General features: G+C 40.9%; 1 protein-coding gene across 1 annotated transcript in view; it reads left to right on the forward strand.

Annotated features, from left to right (window-relative positions):
- The window catches only part of ERN1 (endoplasmic reticulum to nucleus signaling 1), a 63,014-nt gene that overhangs the window by 8,516 nt on the left and 29,757 nt on the right, over positions 1-24,741 (forward strand). The window contains 1 exon segment of the mRNA XM_048819262.2: positions 13,588-13,708. Coding sequence (XP_048675219.2) covers positions 13,588-13,708 — 121 coding nt within the window.

Below are 24,741 nucleotides of genomic sequence, written 5' to 3' on the forward strand. Positions count from 1 at the left end.
GCTAATTCATGGCATCCAAGCTCTTTCAATAAAGCAAAAGGTTTGGGACATATTGTGAATAGATGGAATACTTTTTGGTGTTGTTTACACGCGCTTGAGGAGTCCCTAATGATAAGCACTCCAATAATACGGCATACTTTTAAGTTACTGAACTAAAACTTTAAGGAATTAGTGGCCTGATTTTTTTTCAAAACTGCAGCTTCCATTGACTTCAGTAGGATATGGGTGCTTAGCACTTCTGAAATATAGGCCACTGTCTTTAAACAAAGCTAAATTAATGGAGGAAACTATTCTCATAGGAATTTGATCTTCATTAAACCAGTTTTTTCTAGACAAATTTTCTCTCGTCTTAAAAGTGAAGTACTAGAAATAGGGCACTTATCTGATAACCCATACAGAGGTTTCCTAAATGATAGATAGTATCCTGTTTGATACTCAGCTGTGCACAAATACATAACATATCAGAATTTGTAACACAACTTTATTTTGGTTTTGTTTTAATTCAAATTGGTTTCAACTCATTTCTTTGTTGGTTTGTAATTTATTTATTTATTTCCCTCAAAGAGGTAGTGAGTCTAAGTAAGAGGAGGTTTGTTATGCTAGTGGCAACAAGCACTTAAAAGACCCAACCCTCTTCCATTATATTCTCAAGAATATTTGTTGAAGCTTAACTTGGTGAAGGCATGGAGAATACCTAGAAATTTGGGTTTCTAGTTAAAATATCAGATAACACCATCATTAGTCACCATCTTTTTAGTTTTTATTTAAAGCAACAATTTCTTGTTTAGAATCAAAAGGAGCAATATAGATCCTTTAATATTCTAAATCTTTCATGTAATTTTACCACTGGGATGGAAATTCATGGTTAGCAAGGAGCTATCCTGCTGATCAAAATTCATAATTGATTCCACAGAGGGTGGTTTTTTGAAGGAGGACCTAAACCAAGCTTTTCACGTGTTCTGTATAATTATTTTTTCTGCTACCACTAAAGAGGTATAGCTTGGTCTGTCGTCTTGCCTTGTTAATTCTCCATCCTGCCGTGTCTCTCGGACAATGTGTTATATTACATCTCCTTGGACTATGATTGTAATGTGAAATGAGAATCTGTTTCAAGAATTTGTATTGAATTATAGCTATTTAGGCCCCAGTGTTGAAATGAGTTCTGAAGAAGTGGACCCCTATACCTGCAGCTCATCTCAGGATTGGAGCTTTAGTATTTTTTGTGATGGAGCAGTCTGTTTCTCTGGGTACCATCAGGTTAAACTTGTCTCAAGTTTAGTCTTTGTAAATACAAGTTTTTATAAGATCTCATGTTAATAAAAAAAAATTTTCACTGGGCATTTAAAAAAATTCCAGCTGAGCAGTTTTTTTTGAAAAACAAACAAACATGTCTGTTCAGTGTTTGCAACCCAGACACTGCAGCGTTTGGGTAGTGCTGAAGTACACTAATAAACACAAGTGAAACTGACTTGTCTGTTTTCATCGTCCAATGTGAAGTGCAGAATCCAAGTAAACAACATGAATAATGAAAAATTGGATTTAGACATTTACACATGTTAATTTTTCAATTATCTATTGATATTTACAAATATGCCATGAAGGAATTTAAATTATTAAATCAACTTATTTCTGTTTTATACTAAGCACCTATCAGTTTCTCCAGGTGAGTTGTTTGTGAATAAAGTAGATCTTGTGATGCAGCATTCCTGGCTTCTTTTTTACTTGCTAACTCACCAACGTCAGTAATTTGCAATGAGTTTGTCAGTTTAAAAATCTTAGCTGAAAAATACTGTGCCTTGAATAATTAAAATTAATAGGAGATTTTGAATTATTAAGAGTTGCATATGCTTATGGATTTTTAACTTGTTAATAGGTAAAACAAATAGGGCATTGGAAATAAAGGAACACTGACAAGTGCCTCAAGCCTGAAATAGTTGACTCATCTTCAGGGTTCAGCTCAAGGCTTCATGATCGCACCCTGGATATCTAAGGTGGCTGCTGCAGTGCATAAGAAGCAGCACCACATAAATACCCTTTCAATGGTTTAATATAAACAGAGAATCCTTGAGCAGCTGGAGATTATGCATGGAGAATGAAGGAAGGCTGAAGAAAAAAGCAGGGAGCAAGAGGTGATGGAACAAGGCACCTGGAGCAAGGGAGAACAAAGTTTAACAGGGGCATCATTGTTACAGGATCAGTGGGTTGAAGGGAAGAGAGATATACATGGGACCAAACTCTGCTGTCACTTACACCTATGTAACTTAGTTGGTTTCAACCTCCTGGGTGTAAGTGAGCAGAAATTGGCCTTTGGAGTCCTGACAATAATTTCTTCAGTACACGAGCTTTCTGTTCCACTTTGCAACCTTAATATTATCTTTTTCAAAATATTAGTCCCAGTTTGAGTTCTGAATTCCAGAAGTAACTGCCATCCTAGTTGTGCAATGTCCGTGCTATGTGCCAGGTTGCAGAAGACTAAGGTCCATTAAAGAACCTGGCACGTTTGCTTCTTGGAGTCTTACCTGTTTGGCATGTTGGGGAGGAGATTAGGTAGTTGTATCCAACTGCATCCGAAGTAGATTATTTTGTGTGGCTTGACAGCCAGTGTAAAAACATCCCACACTAGTATCCGAAGAGGCTGTGCAGCCATTGGTTTCTTCTCAACACAGTCTCTCACACCTTTCTTCATTTAATCTGAAAATATGTAAAAGTTAATAGATCATACTTAATAGAACATACTTAGAATATAAGCCTGTTCTGAGTGAAAATCTGCTTCAACGCTATTATTATTTTAGGTATTTTATTTAGTGCTTGTGAACAGGGTTAGATTGACAGCCATGCAGACTAAAGCGCCCACCTTATTCACTGAACCTTGGATGAGAGAGGGGGTATAGAAGGCACATAGCCCCTGGTTATCCCTGTCGCTGAACCAGGAAGCGATGTCAGGTTTCTACCTGACTAAAAGGGAACTGGCTGTGTGGGTGTGAGATTATCCCTCCCCCTTCCAGTTATACTACACCCAACCGATTAAGATGAGAGTGCAGATTGCTGCTAGAGTTTCATGATCTGATTAATACTTCAGAACTTTCTGGGTCATATGCTGTGCAGGTGACAGACATTAGTCTGGTTTGTGGTAGAAAGTTGTGTGAATACCTCCTTCAGTTATGGTCTCCCCTCTCTCCTTTTATCTTTAAACTCAGTAACGATCTGAAGGCTAAAAGTAAGAAGATACTTTCATGCTTCCCATTTGCAGAGTGTGCAGAAAGAACTCTTTGCACATTAACTACTTTCCATTCCTTTCCAGGTACAACTGATCGTGTAAAATAGCTGAGAGTTTAAAGAAAATATTGATTTTTGATATACCAACAAGCAGTTTAGGTGTCTTGTTTAGTTCACAATTCATATGGCCATGACAAAGTAACACTTCAGTTCCCTGTTTCTTAAGTACTGTTTTTTAAAACAATACATACCTTCCAAACATCATTATGGTTGCAATTATAATTTGTCATGGTGAATTCTGGGAAATTTTTTGTATTAGTTGTGGGAAAGTTAGAGAGACAAGGTGGGTGAGGTAATATATTTTCCTGGACCCACTTCTGGTGATAAGAGATGCAAGCTTTTGAGCCACACAAAGTCAGAAGTTATGGGAATGTTAGTGTACAGGAATTGGGTAGTATCCATTTAAATATTTTGGAAGCCCTCTAATGGGTTTCCCTGTCTTCTATTGTGGAAGCTACCAGAACCTAACTCTGGGGGGTAGTCTCTGGGGCGGGGGGTGTTCCTCATATTCTTAACGTTGTGTAAAGAGTAGATACAACAGAAATCCATGGACACGCCATGTTTTTTTTAAGCAATCCCTATAGGCAAAGGCTTTGCAAAATTTGCAAATGGTCTGGCTTTGTGGTGCCTTCTATAGGCTAGGCACGGCACCTGCTATATAGTGGCTGCTGCAACCCTTCCTCTTGTATAGTTGTGTTTGTGGTACTGCACCTTGTTTAAATAGTTTAGAACTAGTGGGTTATACAGGCATAACTCTTGTACTCTGAAAGCTGCAACAAGGGCAGTAGGTGTAAAACTGCAGGTGTACCAGGCCACCTACTACAATGCCTGATTTCTCCTTTGTTCAGAATCTTATAGATGAATATATTGTTCACCCATCATGACATCTAGGCATCAAGAAAAGTCCTGTGATTTATCTGAAGCTACAGTGTTGCCTTCCAACTTCCCATCCGTGCCGTGATGTGGTGAAGATAACCAATTTCTCTAATTGTTTGCACTTGTATAGTAGTTTTCATTATAAGATTTCAAAACTCTAAGGCTGTGAAGCATTTTCTGGGCTGGTCCTCTTCCTCCTATCCACAGTACTGCAGCCTTAGTAGTAGAGGAACATTTCAATATGTTTGAGTTCCTCTCTTGTATGTGGAGACTCCTCAGGAGTTGTGCTGCATCTCCAGGTATTGTTTCTGAGTCTAATCATTTAGATTCTTGCACACTGTGGTAAAATGGCTTTATTAGGTTTTGATCTTATTTGTTTTTCTCTTCCTGTTGGTGTTGCCTTTATCTGTACGAAGCCACAATAAAGCTGTAAGGAACTGACTCAGACCTGAAAACCCCAAGCTGCTAATGGCACCAGCTGTTCAAAAGTTAGAAGCTTTCTGTGGCAAATGATGGTGCAAGCCAGCGTAAGGGGCTGAAGCAGCTGAATATCCCCTGCTGAGAAAACATGCTGAATATCCCCAGTGTGTCTTTTGTAACCGAAATATAGGTGTAATTATTCAAACACTGCTTTTATGAATTTGTATAGTGAGTAACTCTCCCTATACTCAAAAATCCAGTGGTGATATCAGGGCTTGTCTGCATTACAGCTGCAGAGCCATAGCATAGACGCTTGCTGCAATTATGGAAAGTTTTTCCATCACTGTAGTTAATCCACCCTCTTGAGAGAGGTCAGGTCAATGGAAGAACTCATAAGAACGGCCATACTGGGTCAGACCAAAGGTCCATCTAGCCCAGTATACTGTTTTCCAACAGTGGCCAATGCCAGGTGCCCCAGAGGGAATGAACAGAACAGATGATCATCAAGTGATCCATTCCTTGTTTCCCATTCCCAGCTTCTGGCAAACAAAGGCTAGGGACATCATCCCTGCCCATCTTGGCTAATAGCCATTAATAGACCTATTCTCCATTAATTTATGTAGTTCTTTTTGAACACTGTTATAGTCTTGGCCTTCACAACATCCTCTGGCAAGGAATTCCACAGGTTGACTGTGCGTTGTGTAAAAAAATACTTCCTTTTGTTTGTTTTTAAACCTGCTGCCTATTAATTTCATTTGGTGACCCCTAGTTCTTGTGGTATGAGAAGGAGTAAATAACTCTTCCTTATTTGCTTTCTCTATACCAGTCATGATTTTATAGACCTCAGTCATATTCCCCCCTTAGTCTCTTTTCCAAGCTGAAATAAAGTCTGGATGGTAGCCAGGGAGCAGCTAAAGTGACTCTGGTGTGTCTCAGTCTGTATAAGATAGCAGTCGGGCTGGCATGCAAGGAGCTGGGCTTCCATTCTGCCTTCATTACTGTGGGGAGGTTTGTGCTAAAACGCAAATTTTGTATTGTGCCCTAATGATGGTCAGACTCTTCTTCCCCTAATCTCTGGAGAGAAAGACTTTGATAGTTGAGGTCCTTCACCCTCTCCTCTTTCCATATTCTTCTCTCCTTTATTGAAGGTGTTAATCCATGATCAGTTCTGCAGCCTGACTGTGTTTCTCCTAGTTATTAGTAATGGCTCCTACAGGAATTTCCTGCATATGTTTATTTTTTACAGTGATGATACATACTAGATTCACTTCTTAAAAGAAGACAGGAAGTGAAAATGCTGGTTGGGGAACTAGCTGAATCTGTGAGATGATAAATGCTTGTTCAGAGAGTGAGTAGCTTAGAAGAGCAGAGTTAATCTGTGTAGAGTCTGAAGAGAGATTTGTTCCTTGAGCCATTTTATTCGTGGCCAAATTCCAACTCTATTTGTTACATTCTGCCTACCTCAATCCTACCTGCAGTTTTGGATGGCTACAATAATCTTCACTTCCTGTCTTTAACAACTGTGTTTCACCCCAGAGATAACTGCATTTTAGTAGTGGGATAAAGTAATATCTGTTTGAATACCATTTTGTTTGTGAAGTGCTTTGGGATCTTTTGGGGATAAAAGGTTCTATGTAAAGATAGAATGTTATTTCTTCCTTTTTGAAGGAAGCCATTTGTTGGGAAGGAAAAATAAAATGCACAGCCACATAAGTGGGGAATAACTGGCTAGGTGGCAATACTGCTGAAAAGGGTTTGGGGGTTTTAGTGGATCACAGATTGAATGAGTCAACAATGTGATGCAGTTGTAAAAAAGGCTAATATCATTCTGAAGTGTATTAATGGGAGTGTCATGTGTAAGACATGGGAGATAATTGCCCCGTTCTGATAACTGGAGTAGGCAAGAGTCTGAGTTAGCAAGTGGATAAAGTGGACATACACACAGGTTGTTTAAAATTTATAGTTCAGTGGTTGTCTCCTTAAACAAACCACCACAGGTGTCCAGTATGAGCTTATCTTTTATTAGTTAACCTGCTACATACAGTTGGGCAACATCTGGCATATGAGGATGATACGTAATTAAGTTCAATTAACTTGATGGGCACGGTTTGTTTATGTGGTTCATAGATAATTCAGAACTGGAACATTTATTTAATTTCATAGGTTCACCTGTGATGCTTTGTTTTCTTTTTTTTTTAAACAGCGCAGTGCCCTGCGGATGCTGACAAAAGCTTATGCTCTAATAAATTTGTTAGTCTCTAACGTGCCACAAGTACTCCTGTTCTTTTGACGAATGATGGATCACTCTGTACAACAAAAAATGTTTGAATTTCTATTTAATTTGTTACAAACAGTTTTAAAGAATGTTTGAACAAATTAAATAAATTGCTCATCTGTTTTTTTTTTAAAAAGACCTCTGTTGTGTTTTGATGCTTTTTAGTGCTTTAAGTATACACTAGCTTAAATGTACATTAGCTGTTTAACATTTTTAGATGTAGGAAGAATGAATACCTGATGTACAGGAGTAAGAAACTTCTTGCTTTCTTTCAGTTTGCACACCAGAGACTGCTAACTGAGAACTAGGTGCTGCCGTTCATTTATCATTGGAGGTAAAATACCTAGTGAAATGGAGTAAGATATTATATAGTATCTGTCCTATTTAAAGTACATCAGAGTGATTTCCAAAGCTGTTAGATACTAGTAGCTCTTAGTGCTATGGTAGCTATTCAGACATTATACATTCTGCAGCTAGTTACTTGAACACAGAGTCCTGGACTTCAGAATCTGTATTATCAAGATAGGGAAAGTTGCTCAGGATACTTGGATAATATATCCCAGAGTCTCTCTTATTTTTTATTTTTCCTTAAAGTAACGTGAGATCTTTAACTTTATACTTTAGGCTGTCCATGTCAGACAGAAAGGCCCTTGATTTAATATACCACCTGAAGGATGGGCACCCTTAATAAACAGTACATCACCTTCACCCTAGAACTGCATTACAGTTATTGCATTTGAGCTAAAGTCTTTGGTATGGAATTAAATTCCTAAATTTCTGGCCCAGAAGAGAAAATGCTACTGTATCAGCTGTACCAATATTGGAAAGAAAGTGATATCTGGTGATTAGAGCAAGAGATTGGGAGTCAGGTCTCCTGACTTCTGCTTCTGGGCTTGCCACTGATTTATGTGACCAAGAGAAAATCACTTCACCTCTCTGTGGTTGTTTACCCGTTTGTAAAATGCATATTTAAAAACGGTTACATACCTCACAGCAGTGATAGGCTTAATTATCTTTTGTGACGTCTGTGAGGATTTCCAGATGAAAGGTACTATTACAAAGTATTATTGTGCAAATGATGATATTCAGAAAATTAACCTCCCTTAAATTTATAGGGTTGATTAAAATTCACTAGTTTTTGTTTTCAGAGTAAGTTTATTCATGAGAATAAGAACCAATGGCTTTAAATATTAACTCTTTGTTAATTATACAGTATCAAAATGGTTAAAAATACTAATGTAGCTTGCCTGATTGCATGAACATCTCTTGGAAGACATACGGCTGTGTTTTTTAAATTTTTGCTGATGAATATTGTCAGTTAGATCTCGAGCAAATCCCCTCCAAAACAAATATCACAGATTAACTCACATCTTTTATTGATTTTCCTGTTGGGGAGGAAGAATTTGACTTCATGGGAATGAGAAACAAACATAAGCGTTTCTGTTCTGTTAGTGCCGTTTGTTTGCTGAATCTTTAGGCAAACCAGAAAGTTAGATCTGGTTATGCCAGACCAGAATGTCCTGAATTTATGAATGATGATGATGATCCATAGAAAGAAAATAGTTTGGAATTAAATTGCACTATAGTGCTAATGCTGCAGGAAAAGTCTGAAGCCTGAAAAAATAACACCGTAAGAGAGAGAACAACACGTACTGTAGGTTTCACATAACTTGGTGGAAAAAATGTTCAGAGTTACGGAGGGTTTCAACTGCTTCTGTAACACAGTCGTTCTGTCTCCTATTTTTTTGACTTGGTGTGGGAAAGTACCTGCGTAAACAAGGATGGAGTGGTGTCTAGTGTTTGACTCCTGCATTCTATTCCTAGTTCTGCCACTGACTTGCAGTGTGATATTGAACAAATTACTTAGGGGTTTTTTTGCCTCAGTTTACCAAACAAAATAATTGGGAACCAATAACCTATTTCAAGTCCTGAAAGATCTGGCACATACCCTGACCACACATCATAAAAACCTGCCAAAAAAAATTAATTCCTTGTTGAACATTAATAAAAACCCCAACATGATTATCTGTACTGCATATTAAGCAACAATGAACAATAGAAGGGCAGGTTATTTTAAAAAGTGGAATCCTGCTGTGGGACAGGAGATATATGGGTGAGGTCTTTGATCTTTCTGTAGAAGCACCTTAGATGGCTATCTTGCTGCTGCATAATCTTGTCCATAAAATATATACAAAAAATGTTTTGTGAAACTAACATCCAACAAACCTAATACCCATACACATATTTACATGAAATTTAAATTTTAAAAAGCAAATAAATTCCAGTGTAAGCACTTTGTTTTATTAGATTGATAGCACTGGACTATATTGTCAAAACCTAAAAGTGAAACTTACAATAAACAAAAATGAAATTGATTGGTCTTTTTACTTTTGCATTTCTTAGCTTGAAAAATGTTAAATAGTATAATAAGGAAAAGCAATTAGATTTTTCACACTTTGTCTTATGGTGCTATTGCTGATGAAGGTAAGAATAGTGTGGGGAGGTAATTTTTTTTTTCTTTAATGTGATTCTCTTTCAATCTTTTTTGTGTGTGTCCAATTTATTATTGTATAGTTTTTAAAAATGCTCCTTTGACTTCACTGAAGTAGGGTAAGGCCTACATTTTCAAAAATGACTAGTGATTTTGGGTGTCCAGCTGTGACATGTTAGAGGCCAGATTTTTCAGAGGGCAGCTGCTGACCACTTTCTGAAAATGAAGTCCTTTTAAGCATCTCAAGTTGGGCACCCAAATATTGAGCCACCAAAATTGCTAGTTACTTTGCCCTCTGAAAAATCTGGCCTCTAACATGTCACCCAAAATCAATAGTCACTTTTGAAAATGTATGCCATGCCCTACTTCAGTGAAGTCAAAGGAGCATTTTTAATAACTATGCATTAGATAAAATATTGAAAATAATAAATTGGACAAAAAAAATTGACAGAGAACCACATTAAAGAAAAAAATAACCTTTCAAATCTACTTTTTAAAATTAAAAATTGATGGCTTAAAAAGACTTGCACTGCATTTGTCTGAAAAGCTGTTTTGTATAGTTATGAGAAGCAGCATGGTGGAGTGGATAGGGTAATGGACTGGAAGCCAGAAATACTGTGCTTTATTCCCCGCCTGCTCAGCCACTGATTGTGTGTGGGTGTGTGCAGTGGGGCAAGCCACTGTGCTTAAGTCTCCTTTTTTATAAAATGAGGATATGATGTATGTTCATTTTTGTAAATGCTTTGAGATCTGGTGATGAACAGCACTGTATTTAAAAATATTTTCTATTACCTTTAATATTCGGTGTTACTGGTTAAAAGCTCTGGGTCTTGATCTTGCAATGATCACATCCACATGGAACCTCTGCTACAGAGTTCAATCCACAAAACAGTGATAGCTCCAACAGACTCTGGGTGGAATCTTTAGATCAAGATGCACCCTGTCAAGCAGATAGTTTTTCTGTATTGCAAAGCCTGTTAAGATGATGATGCTAGTGCCAAAAATTAATAGAAGCACAGTATGTGGTTCAGTCCTAATTGCACCATTCTCCTCCTCCCCCCTCCCCCCGGGTATTTTCATGGTGGGTTTAGGATATCCTAATCACGTCAGAAAAAGGGTGTGTCAAAACTATGCAACACAACAAGCACTTACAGATACATGTTTTCTTCTTGAACTCCGCCCTGGGGCAAACTGGGCTTCACAGAATCAATAGCAGGCAAGGCATGGGCAGTGTATTCCCAGTCTCTAGGCAGGATATGCACATGTGCTGTTCTCGTTAATGTTTTACAGTTTAATCAGAAAAGGGTGTTCCATTTTTATTCTGATGTGTTCTGCTCAAATTTGTGCCAGAGTTTCTATTATAAATCTCTCCAGACTAACATCCATTGCACCAGGTCTTCGCTCGTGAGCAACTTAGCTTATTTTAAGTCACTTTAAAGGATGTGACTTTAAAATTAAAATGTATTCGTTTAAGATTAGATTTTATACTTGTGTATTTTATAAGTGAAGAGATCTGTTCAATCCAGAGACACCTCTGTGTATCTTCTTGTGCTGGTTCTCTTCAGATGTAGCTGAATAAAACTGGTTTCAGACTTATGGGGCCATGTGAGCCAGCCCCCCACCAGAACCTCAGCACAGACCTACTCAGACATTTGCACCATGTTTACGCCAGTGCAATTCCACTGGAGTAGCTGGTGATTTACACAGTATGAGACCAAATGGTTGTTTGTACAGTATTTGAAGAGGAAACATGCTGCATAAATGCTAACTGCTATAAGTAGGAAAAGACCAAAAGACGATGAACTTAAGAATTAGGGACGCTTCTTGATTTCAAAAAAACTTGTCATAATTTTTGCAAGATGATTCAGATGCCCTGTCTTTAAAATGTAGCTCCTCTTCCTGCTGTGTTGCAGTTCATTTTATTTGTGTGGAAAGATGCTTTTAAACTGAATATTGATTATTGACATCATTTGCCTTACACGCTTTCAGATCAGCATGAGAGAGGCTGCTATTAAGTGCCCCTTGTTGAACAAGTATTACAAAGTTTGGTCTATAATGCAGGGTATAAATATATTATTTAACTGGAAATGTCTTTTGTCTAAACATTAGGCCCCTTGTAGCTTTTATTATTTGACTGAGTTTGTAACTATGTTTAAGCACTGATATATTTTTCCTTCCTCTGCACCTACAGCAGTTTATCTCCGATCCCTGTTTTCAGGACTGTTATTGATTTGTACTTTTAACTGTTTTTTGAGTTTAAATCAAGCTGTGCCATAAATATTCATGATTGCTGTAATGCAACATGCATGCTCACTGTATTACCATATCAGTGGGTGGTACCTAGGAGTTAGTTAAGTATTACTTTATAATATACTGCTGTATAATGAGAAAAGAACTAGGGTATATTACTGCAGAATTGGTCTGTTCTGAAAAATCCATAATTTTCCAAGGAGAGAGCCACAGGTGAGCCAAAGCTTTTGAGCTTGGCAACTTCATGTTTTGTCCTTCACAAATCCTAATATGGTTAAAACTTTGAATTTATCTAGAATTATTTTTTAAAATTTCAGTCATTGCGTTATCAGTGCACATAGTTTCACCTTACCAACAATAAGAAAAGGAGTACTTGTGGCACCTTAGAGACTAACCAATTTATTTGAGCATGAGCTTTCGTGAGCTACAGCTCACTTCATCAGATGCATACCGTGGAAACTGCAGCAGACTTTATATATACACAGAGAATATGAAACAATACCTCCTCCCACCCCACTGTCCTGCTGGTAATAGCTTATCTAAAGTGATCATCAGGTGGGCCATTTCCAGCACAAATCCAGGTTTTCTCACCCTCCACCCCCCCACACAAATTCACTCTCCTGCTGGTGCTAGCCCATCCAAAGTGACAACTCTTTACATAATCAAGTCGGGCTATTTCCTGCATAAATCCAGGTTTTCTCACATCCCCCCCACCCCCATACACACACAAACTCACTCTCCTGCTGGTAATAGCTCATCTAAACTGACCACTCTCCAAGTTTAAATCCAAGTTAAACCAGAACATCGGGGGGGGGGGGTAGGAAAAAACAAGAGGAAACAGGCTACCTTGCATAATGACTTAGCCACTCCCAGTCTCTATTTAAGCCTAAATTAATAGTATCCAATTTGCAAATGAATTCCAATTCAGCAAATGAATTCCAATTATGCATCTGATGAAGTGAGCTGTAGCTCACGAAAGCTCATGCTCAAATAAATTGGTTAGTCTCTAAGGTGCCACAAGTACTCCTTTTCTTTTTGCGAATACAGACTAACACGGCTGTTACTCTGAAACTTACCAACAATAGTAGCTTGAGATTTAAATATAGTTCTGAAACTTCCTAGACAAGGCAGATGGCAGACTGATGGGCAACACAAATACAGTTTACAAACAAGGAAGTTATTTGGGTGATAACTAAAGGCTTGTAACAAAATGTATGTGTTGAGGCTGTTGGTATATATTGGTTCTTTTTGTACCAGGTTGAGAGAGAGGCGTGATTAAATTAAGTTTCTGGTTTAGTCTGCTAGCACCTTTGACCCAACCTCATTGTTTCTGTTATCTTTTTACATAGTTTTGGGATGCCTTGTGATAGAATTACATGTATATAATAGCTAGACTCAAAGACTGTCTATGCTATGAAAATGACAACAAGTAGTAAACAGTTCTCCCGCCTATGCAAACCAGAGTTGAGAATGATTTCTCCACTGGTATCAAAAGGAATAGCAGAGTATAGTACCCCATGTAGGAGAGAATGCTTGACACTATGGGTAAAGTTAATGGTAAAACTTCCATTGAATTTAACAGGGCCAGGATTTCACCCCAAGTGTCTAACACAGCTTGTTTTTGCAGTGTTGATGCATCAGGAGGGCTGAGCTCTGGGAGCAGGTATAGCCAAGAGATATGCTGGGGTCTAAATGAGTGCTGGGATTTTAGATACTTTAGTTTATCTATTGATTGGTGCTAGCCATTCCTCAGTTTCCTATCTGGCAGTGCCATTTCCTCTGTCCTTCAGGTTTACTGGGTGCCCGTGAGTAACATTCATTCATCTCTACTATACACAGCTGCCTAGCAGGGATTTTGTAAAACAGTTTGTCTTGCAGAAAGCAGACTAATCGTTACATGCAAAACCAAAGAATCTTGACTTTTTGCAGCATGACATAATTAAAAGTAACAGATTTTAAAACAAGTTATAATGTAAATTTATGGGCTCTTCTTTTTCAGAGCTATGGAAGCACTAGTTCAGTGACTGTACCAGAAACGCTGTTGTTTGTTTCAACCCTCGATGGAAGTTTGCATGCTGTCAGCAAGAGGACAGGATCAATCAAGTGGGCTTTAAAAGAAGGTGAGTATGAGGTGTTCTCCTATCTTCTGTGGAGTAACTTCAATAACTGTATATATTCAATAACTTTACATAAAATGCTGATACACTTATTTTACCAGGACAATAATGTTCCTCTGATTATGAGTTTTTAAATACTGGCTCACAAGACCTACTTTGTACAAAATTTATCACTGTTTTGTAAAGGATGAACATAGGGGTGCAGAAGCAAAAAAAAATCTTTGAAAAAGATGTAGATACTGAACAACATATTCCTTAGCTCTGCTGTTCTCCTTCTGGACATGACTTGATATCTAACTGCAGCAGTACAGTAATCATGCTGATCTGTATATTTTCACATTTGGATTTTTTTTATATCTGATTTTTTGTTTTTTAATGTTTCAGAACATTTAGGCAGAGGTTATAGATACGATTACTGTACCAAACGTCTTAGTTCAGGCCTGCACATTAGCAATAGTTGTACAGCTTTATTTGCTTTTGGACATAATGTCCCCTTTTTAAAGTTTATTCTTCTGCACTGGGTAAGGTGATTGTGACCTTTTTTTTTTTTAATGTTTGTTAATGTAAAGATTTTTTAAAAAGAAAAGGAAGACTTGTGGCACCTTAGGGTATGTCTACACTATGAAATTAGGTCGAATTTATAGAAGTTGGTTTTTTTGGAAATCATTTTTAAATAGTCGATTGTGTGTGTCCCCACACAAAATGCTCTAAGTGCATTAAGTGCATTAACTCGACGGAGTGCTTCCACAGTACCGAGGCGAGCATCGACTTCCAGAGTGTTGCACTGTGGGTAGCTATCCCACAGTTCCCGCAGTCTCCGCTGCCCATTGGAATTCTGGGTTGAGATCCCAATGCCGGATGGGGCAAAAAACATTGTCGCGGGTGGTTCTGGGTACATGTCATCAGGCTCTCCTTCCCTCCCTCCCTCTGTGAAAGCAACGGCAGACAATCGTTTCGCGCCTTTTTTCCTGAGTTACCTGTGCAGACGCCGTACCATGACAAGCATGGAGCCCGCTCAGCTCGCTGTCACCGTATGTCTCCTGGGTGCTGGCAGACGCGGTACTGCATTGCTACACAGCAGCAGCAACCCATTGCCTTGTGGCAGCAGACGGTACAATAGGACTGGTAGCCGTCATCGTCATGTCCGAGGTGCTCCTGGCCGCGTCAGTCAGGAGCGCCTGGGCAGACATGGGTGCAGGGACTACATTAGGAGTGACTCGACCAGGTCACTCTCTTTAGTCCTGCAGGCAGTCCTATTGTACCATCTTATGGGGAGCGGGCAGGAAATATGGATGGCTAGCAGTCCTATTGTACCATCTTCTGCCGGGCAGGCAGGAGATGAGGATGGCTAGCAGTCCTATTGTACCATCTTCTGCCGGGCAGGCAGGAGATGTGGATGGCTTGCAGTCCTTCTGCACCGTCTGCTGCCAGCCAAAGATGTAAAAGATAGATGGAGTGGATCAAAACAAGAAATAGACCAGATTTGTTTTGTATTCATTTGCACCCCCTCCCTCCGTGAAGTCCTGCCTGAAATACGAGAGGGAGGGATAGCTTAGTGGGTTGAGCATTGGCCTGCTAAACCCAGGGTTTTGAGTTCAATCCTTGAGGGGGCCATTCTGTGTGACAGTTGTTTTTGTTTCTCCTTGATGTAAAGCCACCCCCTTTGTTGATTTTAATTCCCTGTAACCACGTCGTCAGTCGCCCCTCCCTCCATCAGAGCAACGGCAGAAAATCGTTCCGTGCCTTTTTTCTGTGCAGACGCCATACCATGGCAAGCATGGAGCCCGCTCAGATCACTTTGGCAATTAGGAACACATTAAACACCACACACATTATCCAGCAGTATATGCAGCACAAGAACCTGCCAAAGTGAAACCGGGCAAGTAGGTGACGTCAGCGCGGTGATGAGAGTGATGAGGACATGGATGCAGACTTCTCTCAAAGCATGGGCCCTGGCAATGCAGGCATCATGGTGCCAATGGGGCAGGTTCATGCCGTGGAACGCCGATTCTGGGCCCGGGAAACAAGCACAGACTGCGTAGTGTTGCAGTGGGACCGCGTAGTGTTGCAGATCTGGGACGATTCCCAGTGGCTGCGAAACTTTCACATGCGTAATGGCACTTTCATGGAACTTTGTGACTTGCTTTCCCCTGCCCTGAAGCGCATGAATACCAAGATGAGAGCAGCCCTCACAGTTGAGAAGCGAGTGGCAGTAGCCCTGTGGAAGCTTGCAACGCCAGACAGCTACCGGTCAGTCGGGAATCAATTTGGAGTGGGCAAATCTACTGTGGGGGCTGCTGTGATGCAAGTAGCCTACGCAATCAAAGATCTGCTGATATCAAGGGTAGTGACCCTGGGAAATGTGCAGGTCATAGGGAATCCCATTGCAACAAAGCCATCCACTAACTGTGGTGGGGCCATAGACGGAACCCATATCCCTATCTTGGCACCGGAGCACCAAGCCGCCGAGTACATAAACTGCAAGGGGTACTTTTCAATAGTGCTGCAAGCACTGGTGGATCACAAGGAACGTTTCACCAACATCAACGTGGGATGGCTGGGAAAGGTACATGACTCTCGCATCTTCAGGAACTCTGGTCTGTTTCAAAAGCTGCAGGAAGGGACTTTATTCCCAGACCAGAAAATAACCGTTGGGAATGTTGAAATGCCTATAGTTATCCTTGGGGACTCAGCCTACCCCTTAGTGCCATGGCTCATGAAGCCGTACACAGGCAGCCTGGACAGTAGTCAGGAGCTGTTCCACTACAGGCTGAGCAAGTGCAGAATGGTGGTAGAATGTGCATTTGGACGTTTAAAAGCGCGCTGGCGCAGTTTACTGACTCGGTTAGACCTCAGCGAAACCAATATTCCCACTGTTATTACTGCTTGCTGTGCACTCCACAATATCTGTGAGAGTAAGGGGGAGCCATTTATGGCGGGGTGGGAGATTGAGGCAAATCGCCTGGCTGCTGGTTACGCGCAGCCCGACACCAGGGCGGTTAGAAGAGTACAGGAGGGTGCGGTGCGCATCAGAGAAGCTTTGAAGACCAGTTTCATGACTGGCCAGGCTACTGTGTGAAAGTTCTGTTTGTTTCTCCTTGATGAAACCCCCTGCCCCTTGGTTCATTCTACTTCCCTGTAAGCTAAGCACCCTCCCCTCCTCCCTTCGATCACCACTTGCAGAGGCAATAAAGTCATTGTTGCTTCACATTCATGCATTCTTTATTAATTCATCACACAAAGAGGGGGATAACTGCCAAGGGGTGGTGGAGGAGAGAAGCACTGGGAGGGGTAGTGGAGGAGGGAAGGACAAGGGGACACAGCACTTTAAAGTTTAAAACTTTAAAACGTATTGAATGCCAGCCTTTTGTTGCTTGGGCAATCCTCTGCGGTGGAGTTGCTGGGTGGCCGGAGGCCCCCCCACTGCGTTCTTGGGCGTCTGGGTGAGGAGGCTATGGAACTTGGGGAGGAGGGTGGTTGGTTACACAGGGGCTCTAGCGGCGGTCTGTGCTTCTGCTGCCTTTCCTGCAGCTCAACCATACGCTGGAGCACTTTAGTTTGATCCTCCAGCAGCCTCAGCATTGAATCCTGCCTCCTCTCATCACGCTGCCGCCACATTTGAGCTTCAGCCCTCTCTTCAGCCCGCCACCTCTCCTCCCGGTCATTTTGTGCTTTCCTGCACTCTGACATTGTCTGCCTCCACACATTCGTCTATGCTCTGTCAGTGTGGGAGGACAGCATGAGCTCAGAGAACATTTCATCACGAGTGCGTTTTTTTCACCTTCTAATCTTCACTAGCCTCTGGGAAGAAGATGATCCTGTGATCCTTGAAACACATGCAGCTGGTGGAGGAAAAAAAAAGGGACAGTGGTATTTAAAAAGACACATTTTACAGAACAATGGGTACACTCTTTCACGGTAAACCTTGCTGTTAACATTACATACACAGCACATGTGCTTTTGTTCCAAGGTCACATTTTGCCTCCCCCCACCACGTGACTAGCCGCTCACCCCTCCCCGTGGCTAACAGCGGGGAACATTTCTGTTCAGCCACAGGCAAACAGCCCAGCAGGAACGGGCACCTCTGAATGTCCCCATAAGAAAAGCACCCTATTTCAACCAGGTGACCATGAATGATATCACTCTCCTGAGGATAACACAGAGAGATAAAGAATTGATGTTGTTTGAATGCCAGCAAACATACACTGCAATGCTTTGTTCTACAATGATTCCCGAGTACGTACTACTGGCCTGGTGTGGTAAAGTGTCCTACCGTGGTGGGTGGAATAAGGCTGCCCTCTCCAGAAACCTTTTACAAGGCTCTGGGAGTACATCCAGGAGAGCCGCAAATGCCAGGGCAAATTAATCATTAAACATGCTTGCTTTTAAACCATGTGTAGTATTTTAAAAGGTACCCTCACGAGAGGTCCCTTCTCCGCCTGGCGGGTCCGGGAGGCAGCCTTGGGTGGGTTCGGGGGGTACTGGCTCCAGGTCCAGGGTGAGAAACAGTTCCTGGCTGTCGGGAAAATCGGTTTCTCTGCTTGCTTGCTGTGAGCTATCTACAACTTCATTATCATCATCTTCCTCGTCCCCAAAAACTGCTTCTGTGTTGCCTCCATCTCCATTGAAGGAGTCAAACAACACGGCTGGGGTAGTGGTGGCTGAACCCCCTAAAATGGCATGCAGCTCATCATAGAAGTGGCATGTTTGGGGCTGGAGCGGCCGTTCACCTCTCTGGTTTTCTGTTAGGCTTGCCTCAGCTCCTTAAGTTTCACGCGGCATTGCTTTGGGTCCCTGTTATGGCCTCTGTCCTTCATGCCCTGGGAGATTTTGACAAATGTTTTGGCATTTCGAAAACTGGAACGGAGTTCTGATAGCATGGATTCCTCTCTCCATACAGCAATCAGATCCCGTACCTCCCGTTTGGTCCATGCTGGAGCTCTTTTGCGATTCTGGGACTCCATCATGGTCACCTCTGCTGATGAGCTCTGGCCAGCGTGGCAAGCTGCAGGTGACCATGCAAACAGGAAATTGAAATTCAAAAGTTCCTGTCTACCTGGCCAGTACATCTGAGTTGAGAGTGCTGTCCAGAGCGGTCACAATAGAGCACTCTGGGCTAGCTCCCGGAGGCCAAAACCGTCTAATTGCATGCACAGTACCCCAAATTCGACCTGGCAAGGCCGATTTAAGCGCTAATCCCCTTGTTGGGGGTGGAGTAAGGAAATTGATTTTTAAGAACCCTTTAAGACGAAAAAAAGGGCTTCATCGTGTGGACGGGTGCAGGGTTAAATCGATTTAACGCTGCTAAATTCGACCTCAACTCCTGGTGTAGACCAAGGCTAAGAGACTAACAAATTTATTTGAGCATAAGCTTTCGTGAGAGTGAGCTGTAGCTCACAAAAGCTTATGCTCAAATAAATTTGTTAGTCTCTAAGGTGCCCCACAAGTCCTCCTTTTCTTTTTGCGGATACAGACTAACACGGCTGCTACTCTGAAACCTGTCATTATGCAAGGATTTTTTAGTACCTTTGTCCCTTCCAGATTGGATTACACAAAGCACTGCTACAGTACATAGCTTTCCCCACATCCAGCTGTGGGGGAGCATAGCAGGGAATGTATTGCACTAATTCTCTGAATACTGCAATAGCTCTATGGTTGCTTCAGGTGTGATTGAAAGTGTTGAGTCTGATTTATAAAACTGTACACAGATAGGCTTCTGATTACTTGAAAGAGAGTCACTCTCTGTATGTGCCACCATGGCAACTGAGTCATGGTATAAGAATCTTGAGTAGGCACCCAAATACTATGGCATGATAGGTGTCTTATAAGCCTCTAATTAGAATAGAATAGACATTCCCTGGGGTTCTTCTGCCGATATACTGGGAACTGGAGGCAAAAGATTTGTAGTAGAAGGCTCTTAACCCTGGAATATGCTTCTCCCACTGGTACAATAAAGCCTAAGTCTGTTGACCTAAAGGGCAGGGTATAAAGGTCCTCTCTTGTCTCTGCTGTGTGCCTGAGGGAGATGACACTAGGGATAACACAAGTTTAATGGTTCAGGTCTGTCATAGTTGACGTTGAACAAGTTGTGTGCTAGGGACTGCACACTCTTATAATTTAATACATAAAATAATAAGAAAGAGGCTCTTTTAAGAATAGCTTTTATCAATTTTTTCTTCATGAAAACATGGCATTTAATACAAAATAAAATGGTTGTGGTTGGACTCTGGTGGTTGATTACATGTGAAAGATATATTTGAGATGTAGCCCTTTCTCCTCACCTTTTGGAAATCCATTAGAAAGCAGCTAAATGAAATGCTGTCACAGTGATTGCATCATTCTACTCAGTGTTTGTAAACCAGTTGCCCTTTCAGTCGGCAGGCTGAATTGGTGGCGAAGGACTGTTCTAGTCTGATCTCTGTGGTCCAAACCAGTTCTTCTGTCTTTATGAGACTGTTCATTGTTTGAATGTAGTTCTAGCAAACAAGCAGTTATTTTTATAAGAGCAAAATGAGCACTTTTTAAACCCCTCTTATCCACAGTAGAGTAGGAAATGTTAAGCTAGTGAGCCAGAAATTTCAGGAATCTCAGTTTATGAGTATCCTCACAATTTTTCCCCCCTCTATACCAATATTTTCACCCATGTAAATGTCGTACGGAGATCCCCTCTATCCCTGAGCATTCTTGATTAGACGAATGAAAATTACTACTTTCTCAATTCACGATTGTTTTGTGGCTTGTAGCTATATTAATATTAAGAAAAACTTTAACCTATACTGACATAACACAGCATATGTGAATATAAGTGTATAGTACTGTCCTATGTAGAGTTTGACTCGCTTGTATAAACTCAGTGCAGTAGTTGGCCTTTACTTGTAAGCAGTCTTATTAAGGGGAAGAGGTTAGGTGCCTCTGAGGAGGGATGAGGGTACCTAACTAATGAAAATAAGAGAGGACACTAGTTTAAGTCCAGATTGTTTAAGTTACTCTTCCTTATTAAAAAAAAAAAAAAAAAAGTTGCAAAACACCATTGGGGGTTGGGTTTTTTGTTGTTGTGGTACATTAATGCCCTATAGAACTGGATTATCCAGTCTGGTCATGCTAGTTTTATTTTATTGACTGTTTAATATTCTGGATCGTTATCTATGTGCAGTATACCCAACTAGTGTTTTGTGAAGTGCTTATCACCCACCAGTTTGGTTCTATATGACAATGAAAACACAAACCTCACTGCACAAATATATGGTAATAGTCACTAGCATTGGAATTCATTTAAAAACAAGCTGCATTCTTCTGGGTTAGTTTAGTGAACTTGTGAAATCTCAACAGGCAAGGAACTACATGAATGACCTGGGAATTGAATTTGGAAATTAGATTTCTAACTGAAATTGTCATTTCTGAATCTTCCATTGGTTGCTACCAGGTTGGTGAAAAGCCCACATGAAAGATATGTCACAGTTGCTGGGATACCCAACATCAGAGTTGGCTAACCAGCTACCATCCTGCTCTAATGCTGGGTTTAATACCAGAAGAACTGTAATATTAGTACTGAATTTGGCATGTTTACCATATGTCGTGCTGTCTGTCTCTGTTAACTATAAGTTTGTAACACATACAAAACTTTCTGTGAAACTTCTAAGTTGCACATACTGCCTGGGTTCTCTGACAGCTGCTTTGTACTCTAGATATCGGAAAATTAAGCATATGTTGTTGTTCACATGACTTGAGATACTCTGGAGGTCGCCTACAGCACAGTGAAATCGTTTATCAGTGACATAGGGTTTTGTTATTACACTTAAGAGGTTAGGTGTTTAGCATGACCAACTGTATAGTACCTTCTTGTTTAAAAACAAAACAGCCATGTGTCTTCATGTGCTGAAACTCAATATCAGGAAGGGGGGTTATTCACGTTCTAGTAGTGCTTAAACAAACATGAACATCTTTCCATTTATAGTTTGTCCTGATTAGCACTAAAACCTATTACAGGAATGCAAAGTAAATGAACTAGTGCCTCTTATCACCACAATAACCTGTTTGAGTTTCCTGCCCTCATCTAGTGCTGCCAAGAAAGGTGATTTGAATGCTCTGGCTCTCTTCTCCCCATGTGCAGCACAAATCAACTGTCAATAAACAGTGAGAGAGGCAATAGTTTAGAAAGGAAAGCACACACTATACAGTTATCTGCAGTGTGAACTGTGGGTCAGTTACTGCAAGGTGCTGAGTGCCTTCAGGTTCCATTGGTTTCAGTGGGGAGCTGGTGCTCAGCACTTTTCAGGATTGGGCCCTCAGCGACTGGCTATGTAACTGCTGTTGCATCATCACATGCACTTCACAAAGATGGTCCTAGAGTTAATAGAAAAAAAATGGTAGTCCCATTCCGGAAGAGCCTTTGTCCCTGCTGGAGCCCCAAACGGTCCAGCCGTAGCATTCTGAGGCTCCAGGGTGTGGACATCACTTCTGAACAAGTCTCTGAAGTGCCATCTCTGATCCAAACAAGGAGTGGTTAGTTCTGAGCGGTGTGACACGCTTCCTTATCTTCTCCTCTCACCATCGTCAGGACACCAAGCAAGCTTCCTCAGTACTGACAGCCTATCTGCGGAATCCAGAGACTGAGAATCCAACTTGGATATAATCAGGCCACTGCACCAAACAAAAATCATTTAAACAAAGTTACGATTAGGGCAAAATCCAGGCAATGTAAAGTTGCACTTTTCACAAGCTGTTGAGCAGTCTCCATGTTAGCTTGAAAGAGTTGCAGCTCTTTCCATTTTTACTTTTTTTCATACCATTATTGCTCATAAAATGTGAACATTCACCCTTCTGATTGGAATCTGTATCTACAATGTCTTAAGGAACTAATCAATAAAACTCTCCGGATTGAAAGGTCATCTTCTTTCTTTTAAAACGATGGGGCTCTGCAGTTAGAGATGGCATTGCTGCTGATGCTTCTTCTGTGTCACCTCCTTAGTTTGTGTTGAAAGGCTAGGATGCAGCAGTTCAGACTCTATTCTTTATGTTCTTTTGACTAAACATATCTGACAACTATGCAGTATTCTTTCTATAGAAGAAGATGGAATCCATTACCCTCAAGCAGCCAGTAATGAGCCTACGAGTGACTTATTGGGCAGCCTCCTGCTTTGGTCACAAAACTATAATCTGTGCCACAATGAAGGAAAGGAAATCTCTCAGAGCAGGGAAGACTGAGATGGAGAAAAAGTGCAGATGAGAAATCTGAGAGCGTTACAGTAGGCGGCCCAGAGCCAACTGGCAAGATCAGATCTGAAGAATGGTTCTCCCCTGAATGTCATCAATTTAATGGTCTGTATTTTAAAAAGTCTTATGTCAGTGGTCTTTGTTCAGAAGGTGTTTCGTAAGAAGTACTCTCCCCTCCTCCCTCCCCAAAAAGCACTCTGGGTTAGTCTGTTAACATGTGACTTTATGTTAATAAGCAGCATCTTCAACAGTGAAGAATTTAAGTATGTAGTGTTTCAGGGTGCTATTTTGGGTATATTTTGTCTTTGTCCTTCTCCAGTTTATTTCTATGCATCCTTTGTCGCTGTCCTGGTTGGAACAGTCTCCTTGCCCTTTTGCCCCAAATGATCCTTCTCTTCATTCTCCCTACCTACCTACAATCCACTTCTTCCATGAAGTGTTTTCCAAAGGAATATACAACATGCACAGGTTTGAGGCTATATCTATTGCCAGTGAAGGTTGCTTGCTTGCTTTGTCTTCGCCTTGTCCCACTCGTCAGAGTCAGTGTGAAGACTCCTTAGAGTATGTGTGATTGGCACAACTGTTACAAATCAGCCAGCCAGGACAGATGTTCTTGGTTTTCTATCTCCTGAGTGGACAGCTTGCCAGAGCTGACCAGACCCACCTGCCTGATAGAGGCACAGGGTGGTGAAGTAACTTGCCCAAGGTCATCCAGCAGATCAGTGGCAGAGCCAGAAATGGAGCCAGGTCTCCAGAGTCGGAGTCCAACACCCTCTCCATACTGCCTCCCCAGCTAGTATAGAGTGTCTTGTCTAATTTGGAGTGTAAGCTTTTTGGGGCAGGAACTGTATGTTCTTTTCTGCACAATGATGGGCATAGTAACAGTTGTCAATATAAATTATAAAAAGGATCTTGACCCTCCAAAACCTTACTGACCTGACTAGCCCATTGAAGTTAAGGATTCATGAATAGAAGTTGCAGGTTTGGGCCTTTTTTTTATTTATATTTCAAGCACTGTTAGTGGGCTCAGGTTGGGATCTATAGATACTACTGTAAAATAATAATAATTCCGAGCCTTGGAAGATTGTTTGTTTGGTACAGAATTGCAGATCCAAAGATTAAAACCCATAGGGACTTTAGAAAGAGAAACTGTTAAATCCATGAAAGCGATCAATTCCTCTGTCCTTAGCAAACTCCAGAGGACTGTGAGTCAGTGTCTCTAATCTTTTTGAAAGAAGTTGCAACACTTAGCTGGGATGACACACACTTTTTAGCCCAGTCCATTAGTCCACGTCTTCTGATGAGACCCCAGCTCAGAAACCGTTTTTTCCAGTTCATTCCACTGTGGCAGCAACTAATTCAGTTGCTGTTTCAGAATCTGCCACTTCTCCTTTTTCAGTCACTGTTTTCATGTGTTTCTGTTCAACCTAGAGGCACATTAAATGGATGGAAATCTGCAGTGATATCTCATGCATTTAAAAAGAACTGTCAAAGGGCAAATTACTCCTTAATCTTACTTTTTTATGAGGCAAATAGAGAGAATGTAAAGCGATAGATGTTTGTATACAGCTTTTAGCATTATGCCATTTGCTAGGAATTATTCTCAAATAATACAAATATGGCAGGGTTGTTTTTTTTTTTTTTTACTTTAAAATCCCAGGCTGTGCCTTCAAAGTGCTGTCTAGAATTATTCCAGACTAATTTAGTCTGTCATTAGTAGGGTGCATCTACAGTACAATACAAGCAGAACTGGGTCAGGGCATTTGACTGCTGCCTGGTTATAATGTTGTTGCCAATGAGATATAACTGGGCCCCATTAATGA

This window comes from Caretta caretta, chromosome 14 (assembly GCF_965140235.1).
Source record: "Caretta caretta isolate rCarCar2 chromosome 14, rCarCar1.hap1, whole genome shotgun sequence".
NCBI lineage: Eukaryota > Metazoa > Chordata > Testudines > Cheloniidae > Caretta > Caretta caretta.